The 24853-nt window shown below is 45.4% G+C and overlaps 1 protein-coding gene across 1 annotated transcript in view; it reads left to right on the top strand.

The window, feature by feature from the left end:
- Positions 1-24853, top strand: part of STYX (serine/threonine/tyrosine interacting protein) — a 320814-nt gene that overhangs the window by 155086 nt on the left and 140875 nt on the right. The window contains exons 5-6 of the mRNA XM_086937427.1: positions 13862-13922; positions 22682-22718. Of these exons, the coding sequence (XP_086793553.1) occupies positions 13862-13922; positions 22682-22718 (98 nt within the window). The remainder of the gene's footprint in view (positions 1-13861; positions 13923-22681; positions 22719-24853) is intronic.

The following is a 24853-nucleotide window of genomic DNA, read 5'->3' as shown; positions in this document are numbered from 1 at the left end:
TACACCTTCTACTTCTCGAAGCTCATCAACGGCTTCTCAAAAGAGCGATATAACCAGTACCTCTATCCCAACGAGGCAAGGGATTCTATTCTCGGTTTTTCCTGGTTCACAAGACAGTAGAAAAATGGCGCCCAATCTTATACCTGAGGGAGCTCAACACCTATCTCATAAAACTCTTGTTTCGGATGGTATCTCTTCAGGACATCTTGCGTCTTCTAAATCCAGGAGATTACATGGCAACTCTGGATCTCAAGGACGCATACTTCCATGTTCCTATCCACCCAGCCTACAGGAGATTTCTATGATTTACAGTAGCCAAGAGCCACTTTCAATTCTAGGTCCTACCTTTCGGACTCAGATCCATGCCGCGGGTTTTCACAAAGGTATTGGCCCAAGTTACAGCGTTTCTTAGAAGACTGTCACTGCAGGTTTTTCCTTACCTAGACGTTTGGTTGATAAAAGCACCATCTTCTCAGGCAATTACAAGACCAGTCAAAAGCTGCATTCAGCTTTTCAATGATCTGGGTCTTCAACTCAACAAGGACAAGTCAGTCCTTTGTACTTCCAGATCGGGCAAGTTTCTGGGGGCCATTCTAGATACAACTTGTTGCAAGGCTTTTCCATCAGAAGAAAGACGGAAAAGGCTGGTTTCTTCCGCCCGTAGAGTACAAACAAGACAGTCTGTTCGCCTATACAAATCGCTCCTAGGATCTATCTCATCACGTATTCCCTTAATTCCGCATTGCAGGCTTCGTATGCGCCCACTACAGGAATAACTGAACATGCAATGGCGCCAAGCGGAAGGCTCGTTTGACAACAAGATAATCATTACTCCTCTTATGAAAGAGGCGGTCAGCTGGTCGATGATCAAAGACAATATCTCAAAAGGTCTCTCTTTCACAACTACTCCAGCTCCTTTGATACTGACCACGGACGCCTCTCTAGAAGGCTGGGGGGTGGTCTTGCAAGACCTTCAAGTAAGCAACCATTGGAAACCTGAACAAAGCACTCTCCACATCAATCTTCTGGAGCTCAAGATGATTTGTCTGGCTTTACAGGCTTTCCTCCCGAGAATACAGAATTCCACCGTCCTGGTCTATACAGACAACACGACGGCCATGCACTATGTGAACAAACAGGGTGGAACGCGGTCTCAGCTACTTTCCAAGGAGGCCCAGGAGATTTGGGAATGGGTGATTCTTCACAAGATCACTCTTTCGGCGAAACATCTCCCGGGTAGCCTCAACACGACAGCAGATACATTGAGAGATTCTCTCTCTCCCTCTCTCTCTACCCCTCTCTCCCTCTCTCCCCCTCTCCCGTTCTCTCCCTCTCTCCCCCTCTCCCCCTCTCCCCCTCTCCCCCTCTCCCCCTCTCCCCCTCACCCCCTCTCTCCCTCCCATCAAGGGTGGCCTGGTCAGGCGCATTTGTTTGCGCCTTTCCTCCAATTCCCCTAAATCCAAGGAAACTCAAAACGGAACCATGCACAATGATTCTAATAGCACCGGCTTTGTCCCACCACTTTTGGTTCACAGAGCTTCTCCTGCTCTCTCAAGATCAACAGATTAATCTACAGCCCATTCCTTCTCTATTAACGATGTTTCAACGCCAAGTGGTACATCCGGATCCGAGCTCACTTCAGTTGACAGCGTGTCTCCTGAAAACCGAGAGTTTCAGAATTTAGATATCCCTCAGGAGTGTAAAGAGGTCCTAGCTCAAGCATGTGCAGGAGTGTAAAGAGGTCCTAGCTCAAGCATGTGCATCAAGTACGAATAAAACCTATTGTTCGAAATGGAAACGTTTATGCTTGTGGTGCCACTGAGAAAACCTTCATCCTTTCTATTCTACTCTTCTATCAAGGTGCACCTTTCGGCTATATCTAGATTCAGACGGACAGCCTCTGGTCCTTCCCTCTGGTCGTCAAGAATTGTCAAACAATTTTTGAAAGGACTTCTTTAGAGTATTCCTTCCGGTTAGACCTCCGCCTCCCATGTAGCAACTCCATTTGGTTCTTGACCAACTCATGAGACCTCCATTTGAGCCTATTCATAGAGCGGATCTTAAGTTTCTGTCATGGAAAGTGGCTCTCCTTCTCGCTTTAACGTCAGCCAGGAGAGATGGGGAACTTCAAGCTCTCCAATAAAGGATCCATGTTTACAGTTTAAGAAGGACACTCCGATTCTAAGAACAAATCCGAAATTCACACCAACGGTACCTCCGGATTTTCATTTGAATGAGCCGGTCATTCTAAAATCTTTTTCCCCCGACCTACAACTCCAGCGGAGAGGTCTCTTCATTCCTTGGATGTCCAGAGATGTTTCAAATTCTATCTTCAGCGTACCAAGGATTTCAGGAAATCTACTCAATTCTTTGTTGCTTTCAGTGCACCTCTCAAAGGGTTTCCTCTTTCAAAGCAAGGAGTTTCACGTTGGATTGCCAGTGCAATCCACTACTACTACCAAGCAGCTGGTAAGCCACTAGAAGGACGTGTCCGAGCGCACTCCACAAGATCAGTTTCATAGTCTGCTGCTCTTTTCTCTGGAGTTCCTATCAAGGATATTCGCAGGGCAGCTACATGGAGCAGTGCCCATACTTTCTCGAAGCACTACTGCTTGGACTCTTCCACACAGAGTGAGGTGGCAGTGGGATAGGCAGTCCTGAAGAACCTCTTCCAATAAGCGGTGAGCTTTACTTTCTAACCCTCCTTCCTGTAATGGCACATTTTTTATCTGATCATGCTTACTGAGTAATGTTGGAATGTCTGGTTGTTACTTTTGAGAATATGGAAACAAGGTTATTGCAGTATTTATTTCACAAAATGTGCTTTGTTTCAAACTGCGAGCTACTCTGATACAAGCTATGGGAATCTATGAAAGTTCCAATACTGGAGTAAGAAAACAAGTTACTTACCTGTTACTTTGGTTCTCCAGTATTGGTAACTTTCGTAGATTCCCATGCGCCCACCCTCCTCCCCCTGGGAAAGCTCCGCCTTTCAGCATATTTGGTTACTGTTACACAACGGCTATGAAAATCTGAGGCTCTCTCAGGAAGGTTCTATGGGGTGAGGCTAATCTGATTGGTTGTTACATGTTTTTGGTCTCTTTTTACAAAAAGAGGTGGATATGCTACAAAATGAGATGAGGCCTAGGCCTTTCTTTTTCTTTTGTACCTACTGCTATGTTATTTTTTATTTACCGAGGCTCCCATTCCGATGACGGGCAATTATACAAGCTATGGCAATCTATGAAAGTTACCAATACTGGAGAATCAAAGTCACAGGTAAGTAACTTGTTTTCTTACAGTGGTCCATCTTCCAGGAAACCGGAATGCTCAGGTGGACACTCTTAGAGTTATTCAAGAAAATCACGAGTGGGTTCTAAACTACGCCATACTTCACAACACCTTCTCAGACTGGGGTTTTCCCCCAAATAGATCTTTTTGCAGACAGAAAATACAGAAAATGTACAGGCTTCGGATTGAGGTTCCACCAACTGGGCACACTTGTGAATGCCCTGTGGATCGATTGGTCAAGCAAATTTCTGTGCACATTTCCTCCAATTCCCCTCCTGCTGACATTGATCATCAAGTTCTCCCACTATAAAGCCAGGATAATTCCCATTGCTCCGGAGTGGCCTTAGCAGTAATGGTACACGGTTCTCCTTCACCTCTCGGAGTGTCCACACGGACCGGATCTTCTATAGAAATGTTGCCCCAGATTCAACATCCCAACCTTCCCTCCCTGAATTTCACTGCAAGGCTCCTGAACACGTACAGTATACCACCTAAACCTTCCTCCGGAATACATGAATGTGCTAAGAGAAGCCAAGAGACGATATATTAGGACTTCCTATTCCTTCAAATGAAAGCGATTCTGCATCTGGTGTTCTTAGAACAATGTCAATCCTCTTACTTGTTGTGAAGAGGCTATGCTACCATATCTCTCCATCTCGCTGAAGGGAAATTAAATTTTTCCTCAATTAGAGTACATCTCACAGCTGTCACAGCTTATTGAAAATGTCCTTCACAAACTTCCTTTTTCACAATGCCTGTAGTTAAGATTTTGTTGAAGGCATTAAGAAGATATATCCCTCCCTCCGGAGATCTTCTGTATGGGAGTTGAACATTGTCCTCCCTTCAAATCTATTCTCAAGGCTTTTCTCCAACGCCTCCTTCTTGGTAGCCATTACTTCAGCTTGCAGAGTTAGCGAGATACATACTATCGGTTAACATGAACCCTACACAGTTATCCATAGAAACAGGGCAGTAATAAGGACCCATCCTAAATTCCTCCCTAAGGTAGTCTCAGATTTCCATGTCAATCAGACTATTCCTTTACCTATGCTCTTTCAAACTCCTTTTGTCCTGCAAAGAGATCTATCCAACTCTAGAAGTCAGAACGGTTTTGAAGTTCTATCTAGATAGGACACAATCCTTAAGAAAATCAAAACAACTCTTTGTCAACCATGGTCATCTGGATTGCAGGCACCAGAGGGCCTGAATGAGAGAGAGGAGAGTTCAACGCAGACGTCGAGCTATACCACCTCCACGCAGAACCCGGAGAACGAGGAGAATTCCTGCTCACACGCATAGAAATAACACCCACTGGGGAATGATCTAGTTAGCCCCTTACTTCCTTTGCAATTTCTATAAACAGTTGATAGTCCTGTGCTAGACGTCCTACCTCTATTTCCTAAGGGATGGGTTTTCTCCACTAATCGCTGCCATGGTTCTTTTTGTTAATTTTTTCCTTGTTACTAAAAGTTAAGATAAGTAATGCGGCACGCAATTCTCCTGGGCAGAGTAGGCCCTATTCACCATATAGTTACTACACACTCCGCAATGAAAGCAATGAGTGGAGCACGTGGATACCAAAAACAGTTTGCTGTGATGTAATCTGTTAGCGTGTCAGTAGTATATTTGATATGTAATGTAATGTCTGTGCAGTATTACAATAAAAATAAGTTTTCAAAAAACAAACTATGGTCCTCTACAGACTGGATATGCCACTTCCAAACAATCCTTATCTAGATGGACTTTTTCCTGTATAATCTTTTGTTATCAAAAGCAAACAAAACCCTTTCCGGTAAACCTAGGACCCACTCCACCAGGGGTAAATCAGCTAAAGCTGCTTTGCTAAGGAACATCCCTATTGCTGAGATTTGCAAGGCTGCAACTTGGAGATCAGGCCATACCTTTGTGAGAGACCATTGTCTTGAATCGGCTGCTAATGCTGAGTCCCAGGTGGGGCAAACATCTCTAAAGAATGTATTTGCCTAATTTTACTTTTCTCCTTTTTTGTCTCATAAATCATACGCATCCCTCCCTCCTTCCTGACGAAAGAGATAATACATGTATAACACTGATTCTCCAGTATTAGGGGTGTCTTTCATAGATTCACATGCTTGAATATTCCCCGTCGTCAAAGTGGGAGTCCCACGGTACATAAAATAGCAGTAATATATGCATATATAAGTAAAATTATTATAATTATATAAATACATATACATATATAAAATACAGTAAAATATCCAGAAAACTCAAAAGTACCATAGAACAGAATAGGCCCATAGAAAGCCTAAGGGAGAAACTCATCTTGGTAACATATCAGTGTCATTATGTTTTGGTCCAAATTCCAGCCAATCAGGCTGTAGCTCCCTCTAGAACCTTCTCCTCAGAAGCCCAAGAACTCAGATTTTCTACCGCACGTCGTCTGAAGGGAGTCTCCCTGAGCTCTGCTCAGTTTTTCAACTTATTTAGCTGTTTTTTCAACTTTAATGTCTTCTTCAAGGAAGTCTTTGTTCAGATCTTGTCCCTCCTGTGGAAAACTGCGTCTCTTTCATGAAGATCCACACAGTAAATGTATTTACTGTCTCTACCCTGACCATGAAGTGAAGACCTGTAAGTACTGTCGTACTTTTCCACCTAAAACTTTAAGGGACAGAGAGGCCCGTCTCCTTCTGTGGCTTCAGAAGTTGAAGACAACGGACGCTGTGGTCTCGGAGGATGAGTGTCTCTTCTTTTCACTCAAAGACCTCTCAGAAACGCGGGTCGGAGACTGAATTACCTCCTCCTTTTCTGAAGAAAAAGAGACTTGTTGATGTTTCTAAGGTTGTCTCCCCACAGGATTTACCTCCACATGCGCCTACGAGACCTGGTTCTCTGGCGTCATTGTCCAAAGCCATGCCTTCATCCTCTAAACTGGGCATTGGCTCGTCGACGGGCCCGTCGACACGTCCGTCGACGAGGAAATCCGTGGATGCTGTCTCTACGTCGATGACGACTTGCTCTATGTCCTCAAACTACGTCGACGACATAGTGGCCTATTACCTCTGTTTTGAGGATCTTGTCTACGGCTGCTAAATCCACCTCGCCGTCGAAGACTCACCAGTCGATGCGCCTTTCGTCAACGCACTCATCGTCTTCGACCAAGACTTCTACATCGTCGACGGGTCGTTGCCCGTCAACGGGATCTGCTTCAACGACTACTACCTCGTCGACGACTGCCTTACCGTCGACGACTGTCACCCCGTCGACGGTCCACCCTTCGTCGATGGGACCATCTTCTTCGACGAGCAAGTCCATTGCCTCGTCGACGGCGAAGAAATCTTCATCTACGAAGCCTAAGACGCTTCCGTCGACAGAATCCTTGCCTGTGGACACAGTGCAAACGCCTCAACCGGCTGTTGACTCTTCCATCGCCACGTCGACGGGCTCGTCGGCGCTGCACCACTCTTTAGCCACAGCTACCACCTTCAGTGGTTACTGCTTCTACGCTGCGACGCATACCTCTAATTCAACTGAGTCCAATTAAGAGTGGTTCTGCACTTCCTGAAAAGTTATTTCAGTCTGCGGAGGAGGACTCCAATGATGATTCGGAGCACGATAATGCCTTTGGTCAAGCGACTAGTCCATCCGAGCTGCACATTAAGTGCCAGGATTATGATGAGGAGGATGAAGAGTACGTCGAAGATGGGACGGAACTTTTTCCAGTAGATAGGTCGGAAGCACTTATGTCAGACCAAACGACACAGATACCCCTGTCTTTGGTAAGAAATCTGCAACACATGCTGGATGATTATAACCGCAGATTTTCTCCATCTCGGCCTATTTCTCCAGTCCCGCAGCCTCCTCCGCAAACACAAGCCTCGGCACCAGTTCCGTCACGATCACCGGTGCAGGCCCTGCCTGATACGGACAATGACGATCCTGATCCTCAAAATACGGATCCAAATGATGATGACGACAATGCCCTTCAAGAATGGGATGATTACAGGGCTCACACACCTTCCACTCCACCAACGTCGCCATTGGCTTCGCCTCCTGTGGACATTGGCAGCTTCCACAATTTGATGGTCCGCGCGGCTAAGAGATTTCATCTCACTTTGGACGTCCAACAAACTAACTGTTTTCTTTACGATTTTAAGGACCTACCTCAAAGGCAAGCTCACACTATCCCTATAATTGACCACATTTGGGAGGAAGGTCTCAAATTGATGGAGCGGCCGAATTCGATCCCAGCTGTCCTGCCAAGGCTTGATAAAAAAATATAGAGCACCACCAAATTCGCCAGCATGTTTGGTGTCTCAACCTAAGGCGGACTCCGTCATTACTCAGGCGGCTCAAAGGAGGTCTCGCAATCCTTCCACGCCCCTTACTTCTCCTCCAGATCAGGAAGGCCGAAAGCTGGATTCCATAGGGAAAAAATTTACTACCATGGCAGCCACCACTGTAAGGGCAGCTAATTCCTTGGCCATTCTTGGACGGTATGACCGCCAAATGTGGTCCGAGATTGCGGCATTGCTTCCACAACTTCCAGATGATATTCGCGCAGAGGCACAAACCGTCATTCAGGAGGGTGAAAAAATCTATTCGGAGATCATTGACTGCGCCATTGATATCTTCTCTACGGGGTTTAGACAGTTGGGGGCGCTGCTGTTTTACGGCGCCAAGGCTGGTTAAAATCAACAGCATTTCGCCCTGAAGTCCAAGCGAAAGTCCTCGATCTTCCTTATGATGGGGAATCGCTTTTCGGAAAGCATGTCGACGAGGTCCTCGAATCAATTAAAGACACGGATACTGCCAAGGCGTTGGGGTCTCTCCAATATAAGAAACGCCCTTTTCGAGGAGCACGTGGTAGAGGTGGCAACTATTCCACTTTTCGTGGCTCAAACTAATATAGCTCCTACAATGACAACCGGCAAAGACAAACTTACCAGTCCCAGAGTCGTCAGACCTCCTCCAGACCATACCAAAGAAAAACTACCTATAGAGGTGGTTCAAATGCAAAGAAACAGTGACAGTCCCAGCACTATTTCTCCACCGACTGTAAAAATTGGAGGTCGAATCTCAAATTACATCTTGAATTGGTCCAACATTACTTCCTATCAATGGGTCCTGGATCTGATTTCAAAAGGACACACCTTGGAATTCACAAAATTTCCTCCACCTCGCCCTCCCTACTGGCCCACCTCCTCCCCATTTCAAAGACCTTTTGACTCAATTCAAATTAATGATCAGGAAGGGTGCTGTCGAAGTAGCTCCACAAGGCCAGCAGGGCAAAGGATTTTACTCCACGATCGACCTCCAGGACGCATATTTTCATGTTCCGATCCACCCCAGGCACAGAAAATATCTTCGTTTTACAGTTGGACACCTACACTTTCAATTCAGAGTCCTGCCGTTCGGCCTCCGTTCAGCACTGAGGGTCTTTACCAAGATCATGGCCCCGGTAGCTGCTTTTCTACGCCTGCAAGGCATACAGTTTTATCCATACATGGACGATTGTCTCATAAAGGCTTCGAACATCCAACTGGCAATCCAGCATACTCGGTCTTGCATCTCCCTGTTTCAAGACTTGGGCCTTTCCATCAACTGCCAGAAGTCACACTTTCGCCAGTCTCAGCGGCAAGATTTTCTAGGAGCCTCACTAGATTCTCAGCTGGCAATGGTTTTTGTCTCCCGGGAAAGACAAGACCGTATGCTCCAGATGGTACGGTCCCTGCAGTCAAAACTGTACGTTTCAGTCCGGATGTTGAAATCATTCCTCGGCATGGCTTCCTCTGCCATACAGTTGATTCCCCACTGCAGACTACATATGAGGGTCGTCCAAGAGGAATTAGACAAGCAGTGGAAACAGATTTCAGGATCATTCAACCACAGGATTCTTCTCACGCCCTGCATTCAGGAAGCTCTGGAGTGGTGGGCTCACCTCCAAACTTTTCAAAAGGTCGGTCTTTTCAAGACGATGTTCCAAATCTGACGCTTACAACTGATGCGTCCCTGGAGGGCTGGGCAGCGTATCTCGAAGATCTGTCAGTACAAGGGAAATGGACTGCGGTCCAACGCTCTTGGCATATCAACCGCCTAGAGCTTCTGGCGATCTTCCTTGCCCTGAAGTCTTTCCAACGGATCGTTCAAGGTCAATCTCTGCTGGTGAGGACAGACAACACCACCAGCATGCATTAACTGAACAAGCAGGGCGGCATGAGGTCCCTTTTGCTTTCCCAACAAGCACAGGAGATATGGAATTGGGCGATTCGTCATCAAGTCCATCTCACAGCCATCCATGTGCCGGGTGCTTCCAATGTTCTGGCGGATTCGCTCAGCAGGTCTTTCTCAGACAACCACGAGTGGGAACTCAATCAACCAACTCTCGAGTTCATTTTCCACCAGTGGGGCCAGCTGCAGATGGATCTGTTTGCGACTATCACCAACAGGATTTGTCAACGCTTTGCAAGTCTTCATCCCCACAGAGAGTCGAGCGGAAATGCATTTTCGATCAGCTGGTTGAACGCATTCAGCTACGCGTTCCCTCCGCTTCCTCTGATTCCGCGCTTGTTGCACAGGATGAGGCTTCAACCCTGCCACATCACCCTGATCGCACCCAAGTGGCCGCGGCGCCCATGGTTCTTGGACCCGCTCTTGTTCTCCCAGAACGAGCCAATTCCGCTTCATCCACTGCCTCACCTCCTCATGATGCAGCAGGGGCAGATTTGCCATCCGGATCCAGCATACTTCCAGCTCCATGCCTGGAACCTGAACACCATGAATTTGCGCGTCTGACCATCGACTCTGACTGCAGAGAGGTGTTAGCGCACGCCCGTGCTCCTTCCACCATTAAAACCTATCAGTTGAAGTGGAAGCGTTTCTGTGTCTGGTGCCATACCAAAGCCTAGGATCCGATGACCGCCAAACCATAACAGATCCTGCCTTTCTTCCTATCCCTTGCAAAGTCAGGACTTTCCCACTCCACTCTGAAGGTATTTCTGGCGGCTCTCTCCCGCTTCCGCCATGATGGTTCTACCTCACTGTATTCGTCTAGAATCATTCAACAGTTTTTCAAAGGCCTCCTCCGTATGTTTCCACCCATTCGGCGTCCTCCGCCTGCTTGGCGCTTAAATCTGGTTTTGTCTCAGCTCCTCCTACCTCCTTTTTAACCCATCCATTCAGCAAGCTTAAAATTCCTCACGTGGAAAGTTGCCCTATTGCTCACCTTGACGTCATCTAGGGGTGTCAGTGACATTCAGGCATTCACAATTCAGCCTCCTTTTCTCCAGTTCTCAAAAGAGGCTGTTACATTACGTACTAATCTAAATTTAATCCGAAAGTTCCCAGCGATTTTCATCTCAATGAACCAGTCATTTTAAAAACTTTCTTCCCTGATCCACAAACTCCTGCGGATCGTTCATTACATTCCCTGGATTTGAAACGTTGTCTTAAGTTTTGCATTCGATTCAGAAAAGGGGGTGGTGATGAACAGAGTGTCTGAATTAAGCAGACCACTCTTACCCAGTCCAAAGATCAGGGCTTGATCCATCACCGTTATTTATCTCACTGCACCATCCCAGTTCAGAACCTGGCTATATGCAAATCAGTCTGTCCCTGGCCCAGTGCATCATGGGAACAGGGCAGACTAAACTACCAAGCCAATTCTTCACCAGAAAGGAGACAAGCTACCGGGGACCGGTTTCTGGCATTTCAGCCGTCGTTGGCCCGGCTTGCTTGAATCCTGATGGTGCAGTGAGAAAGGGACTCATGTCTGAGTATACCCTGCCACACCTATAGTGGCCAAAAATGATTCAGAAAAGGGGATGGTGATGAACAGAGTGTCTGAATTGAGCAGACCACTCTTACCCAGTCCAAAGATCAGGGCTTGATCCATCACCGTTATTTATCTCACTGCACCATCCCAGTTCAGAACCTGGCTATATGCAAATCAGTCTGTCCCTGGCCCAGTGCATCATGGGAACAGGGCAGACTAAACTACCAAGCCAATTCTTCACCAGAAAGGAGTCAAGCTACCGGGGACCGGTTTCTGGCATTTCAGCCGTCGTCGTCGGCCCGGCTTGCTTGAATCCTGATGGTGCAGTGAGAAAGGGACTCATGTCTGAGTATACCCTGCCACCCATGCCAGAAACCGGTCCCCGGAAGCTTGTTTCCTTCCCAGTATAAGAATTGGCTTGGTAGTTTGGTTTGCCCTGTTCCCATCATGCACTGGGACAGGAACAGACTAATTTGCATGTAGCCAGGTTCTGAGCTGGGGTGGTGCAGTGAGCTAAAAAACGGTGATGGATCAAGCCCTGATCTTTGGACTGGGTAAGAGTGGTCTGCTTAATTCAGACACTCTGTTCATCACCACCCCCTTTTCTGAATCATTAAGTTTTACATTCAGCGCACTGCATCCATCAGGAAATCTGATCAACTGTTCGTAGCCTATGGCCCGATCTGTAAAGGACAACCTGTCGCCAAACAAACTATTACTAGGTGTATTTCTTCCACCATTACCTTTTGTCATCAACGGGCTGGCAAGCCTCTTCCAGCTCCAGTACGTGCTCATTCAACTAGAGCTGTGTCAGCTTCTACTGCCCTCTTTGCGGGGGTACCTCTGCGACACATTTGCAGAGCTGCTACGTGGTCGAGCAGCCATACTTTTACGAAGCACTACTGTCTGTAGTCCACAGACGCCGCAGATGCGGCAGTAGGACAAGCGGTGCTGCGGAATCTTTTCCATTAAAGGTGAGCCTCTGTTGCTACCCGCCTCCAGTCATAAAGGTTTTTTCTCTTTAATATGATATGTTTATTGTATGCTTGAATTTACTGTTCGCTTTATGACTTATGTGGTGATTACTGCTTTCTACTCTTATTCAAGCATGTGAACCTATGAAAGATACCCCTAATACTGGAGAAGAACATAAGTTACTTACCTGTAAACTGTGGTTCTCCAGTATTGGTGTCTTTCATAGATTCACATGCGACCCTCCCGTCCTCCCCTCAGAGGCTCTCTTCTTCTCAGGCACTTTTGGTTACTCTGTGCTACGAAAATCTGAGGTCGTGGGCTTCTGAGGAGAAGGTTCTAGAGGGAGCTACAGCCTGATTGGCTGGAATTTGGACCAAAACATAATGACACTGATATGTTACCAAGTTGAGTTTCTCCCTTAGGCTTTCTATGGGCCTATTCTGTTCTATGGTACTTTTGAGTTTTCTGGATATTTTACTGTATTTTATATATGTATATGTATTTATATAATTATAATAATTTTACTTAGATATGCATATATTACTGCTATTTGATGTACCGTGGGACTCCCACTTCGACGGGGAATATTCAAGCATGTGAATCTATGAAAGACACCAATAATGGAGAACCACAGTTTACAGGTAAGTAACTTATGTTCTTCGCTCTTCACAAAATACTGATTAAACTGCCACCTACAGGGCATGATGGGGCACTAGAGGTCAGAAAGTCCATCAAGTCGTACTGTCCTATTTACATTGTTTCAAAGCTGCAGCCTATACAGGCTACATTGCTATGTATTATTGCATAGTCTACTTTCAAAATAAGTAATATGCGTTTGTGAAGGGTGTTTTTAAAAGATCCATTTTCATTCTTGTTTAAGTGAATTTAAGGGTTTTGCCCTCTTTTCCTCAATTTTTAAATACATTTCATATACATTCACAGTATAGTCTGTTTATAAAGTTGAAAAAAATGTAACATGTCAAAATGGCTGTCAAGTATGTTTCCTGGCCTTTGCAAAGTAGATGTGACTTTGAAAGAACTGCTCCGGGATCCCTGCACGTGGGCGGGACTATTCAGTGCTTATGATTTCAATGGAGAATCCCCTGAAAAGGAATTAGGAGTACAGGTCCGCAACTATTCCTTGCTGAAGATGCTGGCCAAAAGAAGCCAAACACTGCCAAGAGTGCAAGGAGGCACGTTATGCAACTGCTTGTGTTTGAGACTGGTTCAAAGCAATAGGTCATATATAGAAATTACAAACAAACAATGGGAAGAGTCTCAACATTTTAAGCTCAATAGGGATCAAATGGTGACAGGGTTAACATGCATTGCACTAAAGTCAGATTATGTTTAGAAATATGTGGTTTCCTTTACTGTTGTAATGTTTTGAACTTCTTTACTGTTAGATTTTTCTTTAAGTAGGCTAGGGCGTTGTTTATTTTTTATTTTTAGAGTTTTATATAGCGTAAACTAGACCTGAAGAATTCGTGTATCAGAGTGCTTTACATGACCACCAGTTTCGTTACACAAGAATACATTCATATTTTAAGTTAGGCACGGGGGAGATTAAGTGTTTTTCCCAAAATCACAGGATGTCGAACGTCGTTGCCGAGATTTGAACCTGGTTCCCCAGCTTCGAGGTCGACTGCTCTAGCCATAAGGCTACATCCTCTCCCCTAAGTATTGCTTTGGTTAAACAATTGAAAGCGGAGACGTGAATGAAAGTGCTTATTTGTTTATTTTGATCTAAAATAGTTAAAACCACAAGTACAGTTCACTATGTTGATTGAGTACAACATCTGCCAGTGTACACCAAGTGACATGCATGCTTATTTTTTGTTTCAGGTACTTGGTCTTGGATATCGCCGATAATCCAGTTGAAAATATTATTCGATTTTTCTCAGTGGTAAGCGTTGTTTATTTATTTGTTTTTAGAACAGGCAGCATGCTACAATGAATAGTAAGGCAATACATGTTTACTTTAAACTGCTTCAAAGCTTAATCCTAAAAAAAGTCCTGCACATTAAATAGACTTAATTACTTGGAAGACACTCCATACATACCCTTATCAAAATAATGAGCTTCCTTTTTGCTAGTCAAGATTATGAAAATATTACAGCTCTTTTAAAATGATTTTGGTGACAATTCTATGTACTTTGAGACTTGCATAAATGCATGTTTCGTTTTTGTTCTCCTCCCGCTGACCGTAAATTAGTGAAAGAATGAAAAATTAAAACAGTTGGAGATAAGGTGTGAGATCTTCAGTACATAAAGACATAGTCAGACTTGAATGTGTCTGCAAAATACTGGCCTAGATTACAATAATTGTATAGAAATTGGCCTGTCTGTGTGGTCTGTCTATGTTTGTGCCCTTTGTTAAACTGGAATTGCTGCCATATTTTGTCCATCGAAACAGGCAGGTTGTTAAACAGCTTCCAGTGCATGTCTTCTTCCCCTTTGAGATGTTTATTGGAATTTGAATATCTCACATTTTAGTAAGACGTCAGTGATATGGCCTTGAAAGTGCCCATATAGCTTATATGTTAGATGTTGCATATAAGCTGTAGTGTAGTTTTACATCATCCACATGAGTGATTCTAGAATGTGGCAGCAGTGCTGTCAATACAACTCTCATCTGCTGGCATGGAACTTATAGTCAGCAAATGCCAAAGTAAACTATTTGTGACATGTTGAAAAGCCTACTTTTATCATCTGTTAAATCCCCCATAAATAGTACCCCAGAGCATACAAGGCCTAGGTGCGTACTGTGTAAAAATGAGCCATGCCAAATATTGAGTTGCCATTAACTCTCCAGTAATTATTTTCAGAGGTGTACACTTTATCTAAGGGGATTCAGAGCATGTTTGTAGCCCTGCAAGATTTATAAAAAATGTAAAGTTTTGGAAAAAAATGTTTTAGATTTCTGTTGAAATACTCCAAGTATGATTTGTAAAAAAAAAATGGTCCTGCTAGACTCCATCCCCTGCCCTAGCATTCCTTAACTAAGTTTAAGTTGCAGGGTACAAGTATTTCAGGCTTATAAAGTCAACAAGAAATCTGGAATATCTTGTGTCATATATTTGGTTCAAAGACAGCAGTGCTAAGTTGCACTCCTTAGAATTACTATCTGCTGCCTGCGAGTTCCACCAACGATACCAGAAATTCAGAAGTTACTGCCAGAGACTTCTATCTCTTTCCAGCAGGACGTTCAGCCTTTTTGTGGCTCCAGGGATCATGGTGGTGGCAGTGGACGGGCCACCAGTGAGGTCAGTCCTGTTCTTCTGCTTCAACTGCTGCTTCATGCCACTCTGATTTCCACTTCAGGATTCATCTGTATTCAGTAGGGACTGGATGTGCTTTTACCTCCCATCCGGGAACTCAAAAACTTAAAGCTTGAGGTCATGCACATTTTCCATCATGGTTACACTCTACTAGTCCCTCCCCTTTCTTTTCTCAGATTTCGGCACAACACGCCTCCTCCCTTACTAAAATGTTCTGTTCGAGATGACTGAAGTGCAATAGAGAGAGAGATTCCTGGCCCATGTCCTCTCTGCCTTTGATCCTGGGGATTGGACAGTGTTCTTGAACTTGAAGGATGTGTACTTTTATGCCAGTTTACTGCTTGGCTGTAAACTGGCATCTCTGCACAGGGGTGATGCCTTTATACAGCTCTGCACTCTCACTTCTGGAGGCGGGCCTGCCTGCTTTGATATTTGATATTTGATATTTATTGGCATTTGTAAAGCGCTACTTTCGCTCCGGAGGGAGCATCTTGGCGCTGAGCACACAGAAGGTCGACTATGGGGGGCGTGGATCAGATAGCTGCGAGAACTGAGGAGTCGGACTGAGAGTAAATCCAAGTTTTCAGGGATTTCCTAAATAGGCTTTCTGAGGGAGCGTGCCTAAGGTTGGGGGGGAGACGGTTCCATGCCTTAGCCGCCAGAAAAGAAAAGGTCTTTCCGCCCTTGGATTTTAATTTTATACGGGGTTCAGAGATGAAATTGGCGCCTGATGACCTCAAACAGCGAGTTGGAGTGTAACGCTGGAAGCGCTTGGTCAGGTAGGATGGACCCATGCACCTGGTAGCTTTAAATACAGTAACTAAAAGCTTGAATAAGATTCTCTTATGGAGGGGCAGCCAATGGAGGGCGTTGAGGGCTGCAAAGGCCGAGGACCTACGGGGGAGTTTCAAAACAAGCCTAGCTGCTGCATGTTGAACACTTTGTAGTTTTTTAAGAGAGGATTTCTTGATGCCTGCTAAGAGGCCGTTACAATAATCCAGCCGGGAGAGGATAAGCGCCACCGCGACTGATTTCCTGGCTGAAATAGGCAGAAAATTAAAAAATTTCTTTAATTGCCTGATCAGACTGAAACAGCGCCCTGCGGTAATGCGCACATGCTCATCGAAGCTGAGGGAAGCGTCAAATTGAACGCCCAGATTGCGGGCTGAAGCGACCGCGCTCGGTGGTGCTTCGGAGTTATGAGGCCACCAGTCTTTGGGGGAAAAGAATGCCCCTTTACCTAGGGGAATTATTTCTGTTTTGGCGCTGTTGCATTTTAAGTGATTCAGGTTGAGCCAGGAAAAGACTTCTGACAGACAGTTTTGGAATCTGATGGCAGCATCAGGAAGTCTTTTGTCGATAGTGACAACAAGCTGGGTGTCGTCAGCGTAGGATGTCACGAGAATCCCATGTGACTCGATCAACGTGAGAAGGGGGGCCATATATACATTAAAAAAGAGAGGGCTCAGGATGGAACCTTGGGGCACCCCTGAGATGATGGATCGTTCACCAGAAAGAAAGGGGCCTAAGGAGACCGTTGGAGAGCGATTGGACAAGAATGAAGTTATCCAAGCAAGCGCGGAACCCGAGACACCAATCTCACACATCCTGTTAATTAGAATAGCATGTGAGATGGTGTAGAAGGCCGCGGTTAAGTCGAGCAGGATGAGGACAGCCTGCCTGCCCTCATCCTGCAAGAACTTGATGGTGTCTGACAACTCAATCAAAGCGGTTTCTGTGGAATGGCCGGGGCGGAAGCCAGATTGCTGTGGGTGCAGGATACGTTTATTTTCCACAAAATTCTTTAATTCCTCATGGACTAGTTGCTCGGTGATTTTGCCTAGCGCAGGGAGAAGTGAGATTGGGCGCATATTAGACAAATCAGTAGGGGATTTATTTTGCTTTTTCATGAGGGGCTTGACTATGGCCTTCTTCCACTCAATAGGAACAATACCGGAGTTGAGGGATTCATTCACAATCGCATTGATTAGAGGGTTGACGGACTCAATAAGGTGGTGCAAAATGACTGGGGGGCAGGAGTCCGTAGGTGCACCTGATTTACAGGCCAGTATGGCTTTGTGCGTTTGCAATAGGGAGACTGCTGTGAATTGATTTAGTGAGGGAATAGTTGTATCAGGCTCTTGGGTTGGAATGGGTAAGGGGGGGAAGTCCTTATGGATATTATTAATTTTCTCCTCAAAGAAATCAGCAATTTGGTCACAGAGGGTTTGTGAGGGGGGGATTTCAAGTGCCAGTGCTTTGGGATGAGTAAAAGATTTTACGATATTGAAAATCGTTTGTTGTTTCTGTTTAGCTGAGTCTATTGCTAGGGTGAAGAATGCCTTTTTTGCTTTTTTTATATTAGAGAGATATTGTTTTCTCTGGAGAATGTATATGGATCTGGACGTAGGATCGTAGGTTTTTCTCCATTCTCTCTCCAAAAGCCTACACTTAAGGTGACAGTCAGTGAGAGCCGGAGTATACCAGGGGGCATTGGGTTTCTTTTTTCCTCGGACGGGTTTTTGAGTAACAGATTTTGAATTGGCAGAGACTACTCTGTCGATCCACAGGTGGAAGTTTGTGGAATCTAGTGAAGCGTCGCCCATGATGGAAGGGGGGGGGGGGACAGCCGGTTGTGGATTAAGTTTGATGTACTCAGCTACCTTCTTCCAATTGACAGGGAGGGGGTGTGAGAGTGTTTAATGGGAGGAGGGGGGAAGGTTTTGGTATTGATGGAGAAGGGAATGAGACAGTGATCTGTCCATATTTGAGGCAAAGGGATAGAAACATCTAGGGAAGTCAGGTTTGTGCAAATGCCATCCAAGGTGTGCCCGGCACAATGGGTAGGATGGGAGACTAATTGGGAGAGACCAAAAATCTCAAGAGAGTGGCGGAAGTTGAGTGTGGGGGTCAGTATCGGATTCCAAATGAAGATTGAAGTCTCCAAAGAGGGTGAAGGTGGGGTAATGGGTAAGAAAAGCTGCCAAAGTTTCATCAAGGGAGTCCAAGAATGGAGTGGCATTTCCGGGGGGGCGATAGACGAGTGCTCCTGAAAAGGCGGAGGAAAAACTGGTTTGGATAACAAATCCCAGGGATTCACAATCCTTGAAGGAGGCCAGATCAAAAGTATGGCACTTGAGTGCTTTCTTTACAATGATGGCCAGTCCGCCTCCCCGACCAATGGGTCTATCCCGCCTGAAGATGGTGTAATCAGGGGGGAGGGCGGTAGCAAGATCGGGGTTTGAGGCATCATGCAACCAATATTCAGTAATGAACAAGGCATCAAGGTTGGCTGCTATAATAAGGTCATAGATGTCTTGTCCGTGACGCGCTAAAGATCTGGCGTTGATGAGGCCACCATTAAAGGAGGGTGTCTTATGCCGCGGAAGAGGGGGAAGGGGAGGAATAGGGCTGACGGGGCTGGAGGATGACCAACCACATGGTCGGCAGATGAAAGGGCCCCAGAGGTGGTCAGAAAAGGAATGAACACAACAGGAAGGACTAGGTAAGGTGGGGCGCATAGACAGCAGCGTGGAAGAGTCGTAACTGAGTACCCGGCGCGGTCCTGGCGCGGACGGGCGCAGACGGGCTTGGCTTAGGCGCTGCTTCGGCGCGTATCCGGCGCGCCCGCTGCGCCAGCCCGCTGCGCCGTCTGGTTGCTTTGCACATTATGTAGGGAGATAAGAGGGTGGGAGTAGGGCGCGACTAGAGCGCTCTCCCCGACTGCCTCACTCAAGATGGCGCCCACCGCCGCCGAGTGTCGGCTAAGGAGCGGTAGGGCGGAATTAAAAGAGGAAGAGAGGTGTTAAGGTGTCAGAGTGCCTAAGGTATCAATTCCCCTTAATTTTAAAGCCCCCAGAGATGAATTTCAAGCAAATTTAAAAAAGGTTAAAAACGCTCAAGATGCGGTAATCACAATGCTGTTAAAATTAGAAGTCCAGATTGCACGTTCTTGTACACATCAGTCGCTCGCAGCCCCAGGGAGTATGCTGGCTCCAGCTATAGGTGCATAGAAGCAATTACTGAAAAGTTTCCACATTCAGTCTGTTGCCTTGTTGGATTTAGAAGATGCAGAATTAGTGTATCCACCAGAAAGACCATTGTCTAAGTTAAGTAACTTTTTCTTTAACTTGTTGTTCATTTAGTCACAGGTACTCGTAAAATCTATGTTATTGAGATTGCCTTCTTTTTGAAATCACTTGCCCTTAGACGAGCTTCCAGGGTCACCTCAGAAAACCAACTCTTTGCCTATTGAACCCTCACTCAGTTGACATCAGACTGCATCCAGCCCTCATTTCTTTCCATTGGGTCCCAAACACAACATTTTTAAGCTTATATCCTCCCCTATATTATGCTGTCATTAGTAACATCTGAGATATCCTCTTCGTAGAGTCTCATTTCATTATTATGTTACGTTGGTTCTATTCCAGATCCACACCGACCCCAAGACCACACTCAGAGGCACACTCCTCTACCAGGACCCCGCGCACAATTCAGCGACGTTATCACTGACTTTATCACCCCACACGCCCTCCCCTCCGAGGAATACATTCTGCTGGGAGACCTCAACTTTCACCTGGAAAAGAGCAATGACAGCAACGCCACCTCCCTTTTGGACAATCTCGCCAACCTCGGACTCAAACAACTTGTCACTACGCCCACCCACATCGCAGGTCACACACTCGACCCTATCTTCACCTCCAGCAAACATATCTCCTTCAGTCACACCACTACTCTCCACTGGACGGACCACAGCTGCGTACACTTTATCTACAACAAGACCACAACTCGCAACCATCCTCAACCTACTCTGCGAAGAAACTGGAACAAAATCACCATCGACCAGATCTCCTCATCGCTTCTTCAAAACCCCCCTACCCACTCCTCAAACCCCGACCAAGCAGCCATTAACCTCACCCAATGGCTATCCAACAGCGCCGACATCCTAGCACCGCTGAAAAAACATCAAATCAAACTAGGCAGCAAAAACGCCTCCTGGTTCAACGATGATCTTAAGAAATCGAAGAAACTCTGTCGCTCCCTCGAGAAGGCCTGGAAAAAAGACCCAAACACCAGCACTAGGGACGCCTTCAAAAACGCTACCCGCATACACCACCAACTAATCCGATCTGCCAAGAAAACCGCATTCAAAGACCGACTAGACAACAACGCCCACAACAGCAAGGAATTATTCAACATCGTCAAAGAATTTACCAACCCCTCAGCCAACTCCAACGACATCACCCCCTCTCAAGCCCTCTGCGACTCCCTAGCTTCGTTCTTCCACAACAAAATCGCAGACATCCACAACAGCTTCGTCAACCGACCCGGAGACCAACCCACCCAACCTTCTGCAGGACCTTCACCCCCCTTGAACATCCTTAATGACTGGAACCCAATCTCCACTGAGGACACCATCCGCCTGATGAACTCCATCCACTCAGGATCCCCTACAGACCCCTGCCCTCACCACATCTTCAACAAAGCAAACTCAATCATAGCACCACACCTCCGAGACGTCATCAACTGCTCCCTCAACTCCGCCACCTTCCCGGAAAGCTGGAAACACGCAGAACTTAGCGCCCTTCGGAAAAAACCCACAGCTGCCCCACCGAACTCAAAAACTACCGACCAATCTCGCTTCTTCCATTCCCTGCCAAAGTCATCGAGAAAGCCGTCAACAACCAGCTCGCCGCCTTCCTCGAAACCAACAAATCCCTCGACTCCTCACAGTCCGGCTTCCGAGCCAAACACAGCACGGAGACCGCCCTCATCGCAGCAACAGACGACATTCGAACTCTATTGGACAATGGAGACACAGTCGCCCTCATCCTCCTCGACCTCTCCGCGGCCTTCGACACAGTCTGCCATAGCACCCTTCTACAGCGCCTCAAACATCGGAATCCAAGGAAAAGCACTGGAATGGATCACCTCGTTCCTCACCGGAAGAACCCAGAGAGTCCGCCTCCCACCATTCAACTCAGAGGCCACTGAAGTCATCTGCGGCGTACCCCAAGGGTCCTCACTCAGTCCCACCCTCTTCAACGTATACATGAGCCCCCTCGCGGCCATCGCTCGCCAACACAACGTCAACATCATCTCCTACGCGGATGACACTCAACTGATCCTTTCACTCACCAAAGACCCTAACACCGCCAAAACCAACCTACATGAAGGAATGAAAGAAGTAGCCGAGTGGATGAAGCACAGCCGTCTGAAACTGAACTCAGACAAAACAGAAGTCCTTATCTTAGGTACCTCCCCCTCCGCCTGGGACGACTCTTGGTGGCCAGAGGCCCTTGGAAAAGCACCCATCCCGACGGACCACGCACGGAACCTGGGCGTCATCCTGGACTCCTCACTCTCTATGAACAGACAAGTCAACGCTGTTTCATCATCTTGCTTCAACATTCTTCGCATGCTCAAAAAAACATTTCGCTGGATCCCCACCGACACCAGAAAAACGGTCACCCATGCTCTGGTTACAAGCCGCCTGGACTACGGAAACACCCTATACGCCGGTATCACCGCAAAACTCCAGAAAAAACTCCAACGCATCCAGAACGCATCACCTAGACTCATACTAGACATCCCACGTAAAGACCACATCTCTAGTCACCTGAAAAACCTCAACTGGCTCCCCGTCAATAAGAGGATTACTTTCCGCCTCCTAACCCACGCACACAAAGCACTCTACGAACTTGGACCCGAATGCCTCAACACACGACTTTCCTTCTACACCCCCTCCCGCCAGCTACGATCCTCCAAACAAGCCTTTGCTACCGTACCTCGCATCAATAAAACCACCATGGGAGGTAGATCCTTCTCCTACCTCGCAGCTAAAACCTGGAACTCACTCCCCACTCACCTTCATCTCACTCAGAACCATCTAGCATTCAGAAAGCAACTTAAAACTTGGATATTCGACAAGTAACTCCCCACCCTTCTTCAAGCGCCTTGAGACCCTCCGGGTATGTAGCGCGCTATTTAAATCTTTTGACTTGACTTGACGTCTGTTTAACAGGCTTGCCTAGCATCTCTACTTTGTCCTTTTAAATTTTTAATTGTGTTAACATTTTTTATTGTAGGTATGTTATGTTTTAACATTTCCATGTTAACCTTCACGTTTTCCCTGGCTAAATGTTTTCAATACAAATTCTAATTTTGGCATAACCAAAAGCAAGAATTCCTAAACACCAAATTAACACTACAGATTGTAAACCTGTAGAAAATTGGAATGGTCTCACCCAAGTTGAAAATATCCATACTCACATGATCTCTGGTTAGATAGTACAGCTATCAAAATAAGGAAGTCTCACTTGTATTTAACAGATAACATTTGAAAAAGTGTTTTATACAACCTTTTTACACATTTCCCTTACAGACAAAAGAATTTGTTGATGAAAGTTTACAAACTGGAGGTAATGTTTAAATTGTCTTTTTAATAGTTAATTAAATTATGTCAACATGTATATGTTTGTTCACTTGATTTGTATCTTATCTTTAGCCAAATATACTAATGGACATGAAGCATAATGCTATAGTACGCGATTAAGAGTGGATAGTGATATGCCTCATCTACCATTGCCTACTAATTTTTGACTGTGATGCTCTTAAGTCAGATTGAGTTGAAATCCAATATTTATACATGATTTTATTCACCCATACACGGTTGCACTAGTTATAATCATTCATCACTATTGTTATTATTAGCATTTTATATTGAAATATTTGGTATTTAAAATCAGAGAAGAAAAAGTGTATTCAAATGGCGTTCATCTCAGTTTCTATGAGCAATTCAGCATTAGAAAAGATATTCTGACTGTGTTGAGGAAAAAAAAGAAATGCTGCTAGTGCAAAAACCACTTCACCAGGAGGTGTGCAATATTACATACCAAAAGTGCCTGCTGTAGAGGGTATGGCAGGTGCTTACATTTAATCTGTGAATGGGGTGGTGGTGAAAATTGGGAATATGTTGGTCTTACCTCTATTGCAGCTATAAAGGAAAGGTATAACCTTTCTCCAATTAAAAAAAGATGAAAAGACTGGTGTTTTTGCAAAATCAATTCATGTTGATATGCAGCCATTATCTTTGTTTACGATTTACAAAAAGGGGGTGGTGATGAACAGAGTGTCTGAGTTAAACAGACCACTCTTACCCAGTCCAAAGATCAGGGCTTGATCCATCACCGTTATTTATCTCACTGCCCCATCCCAGCTCAGAACCTGGCTATATGCAAATCAGTCTGTCCCTGGCCCAGTGCATCATGGCAACAGGGCAGACTAAACTACCAAACCAATTCTTCACCAGAAAGGAGACAAGCTACCGGGGACCGGTTTCTGGCATTTCAGCCTTCTTCGGCCCGGCTTGCTTGAATCCTGATGGAGCAGTGAGAAAGGGACTCATGTCTGAGTATACCCTGCCACACCTATAGTGGCCAAAAACGATTTACAAAAAGGGGGTGGTGATGAACAGAGTGTCTGAGTTAAACAGACCACTCTTACCCAGTCCAAAGATCAGGGCTTGATCCATCACCGTTATTTGGACATGAAGCATAATGCTATAGTACGCGATTAAGAGTGGATAGTGATATGCCTCATCTACCATTGCCTACTAATTTTTGACTGTGATGCTCTTAAGTCAGATTGAGTTGAAATCCAATATTTATACATGATTTTATTCACCCATACACGGTTGGTTGCACTAGTTATAATCATTCATCACTATTGTTATTATTAGCATTTTATATTGAAATATTTGGTATTTAAAATCAGAGAAGAAAAAGTGTATTCAAATGGCGTTCATCTCAGTTTCTATGAGCAATTCAGCATTAGAAAAGATATTCTGACTGCGTTGAGGAAAAAAAAGAAATGCTGCTAGTGCAAAAACCACTTCACCAGGAGGTGTGCAATATTACATACCAAAAGTGCCTGCTGTAGAGGGTATGGCAGATGCTTACATTTAATCTGTGAATGGGGTGGTGGTGAAAATTGGGAATATGTTGGTCTTACCTCTATTGCAGCTATAAAGGAAAGGTATAACCTTTCTCCAATTAAAAAAAGATGAAGACTGGTGTTTTTGCAAAATCAATTCATGTTGATATGCAGCCATTATCTTTGTTTACTACACTTTGCTCCACATTTTCATCTGGTATTTTTGCACGGTTTATTCCCCATGATGATTTTCCCATTAATGGTTGTCTTTTGCCAAAGAGTAAAATCAATGTCTTTAATTCAGCTTTATATTTTCCAGTTCTCGTATCTGAATATATTGCCTGTTGTTTTTGAACTCCTGTCAACTGTACATATAAAACAGCACAAAATGGATAACCCTCATGCATAAAGTTGGAATGTATGAACATTACTTTATCTCCAGTTGTCAACAGAACCAAGTAGTGTGTGTTGCTAGGCCCTGATGAAGGCACTGGTTCATATAGTTCACCGGAAGCAGTGCTGAAACTTGTCAATACCATCCCATGGTATGTAATAGTTAGATTGCTATTTAACTGTATGCCGAGTGCCAATTTATTGACTAAAACAGTACCATTTATTTTTG

The sequence above is a fragment of the Lissotriton vulgaris genome, chromosome 9 (genome assembly GCF_964263255.1).
Source record: "Lissotriton vulgaris chromosome 9, aLisVul1.2, whole genome shotgun sequence".
Classification (NCBI taxonomy): domain Eukaryota; kingdom Metazoa; phylum Chordata; class Amphibia; order Caudata; family Salamandridae; genus Lissotriton; species Lissotriton vulgaris.
This window is presented reverse-complemented; position numbering and strand designations above follow the sequence as displayed.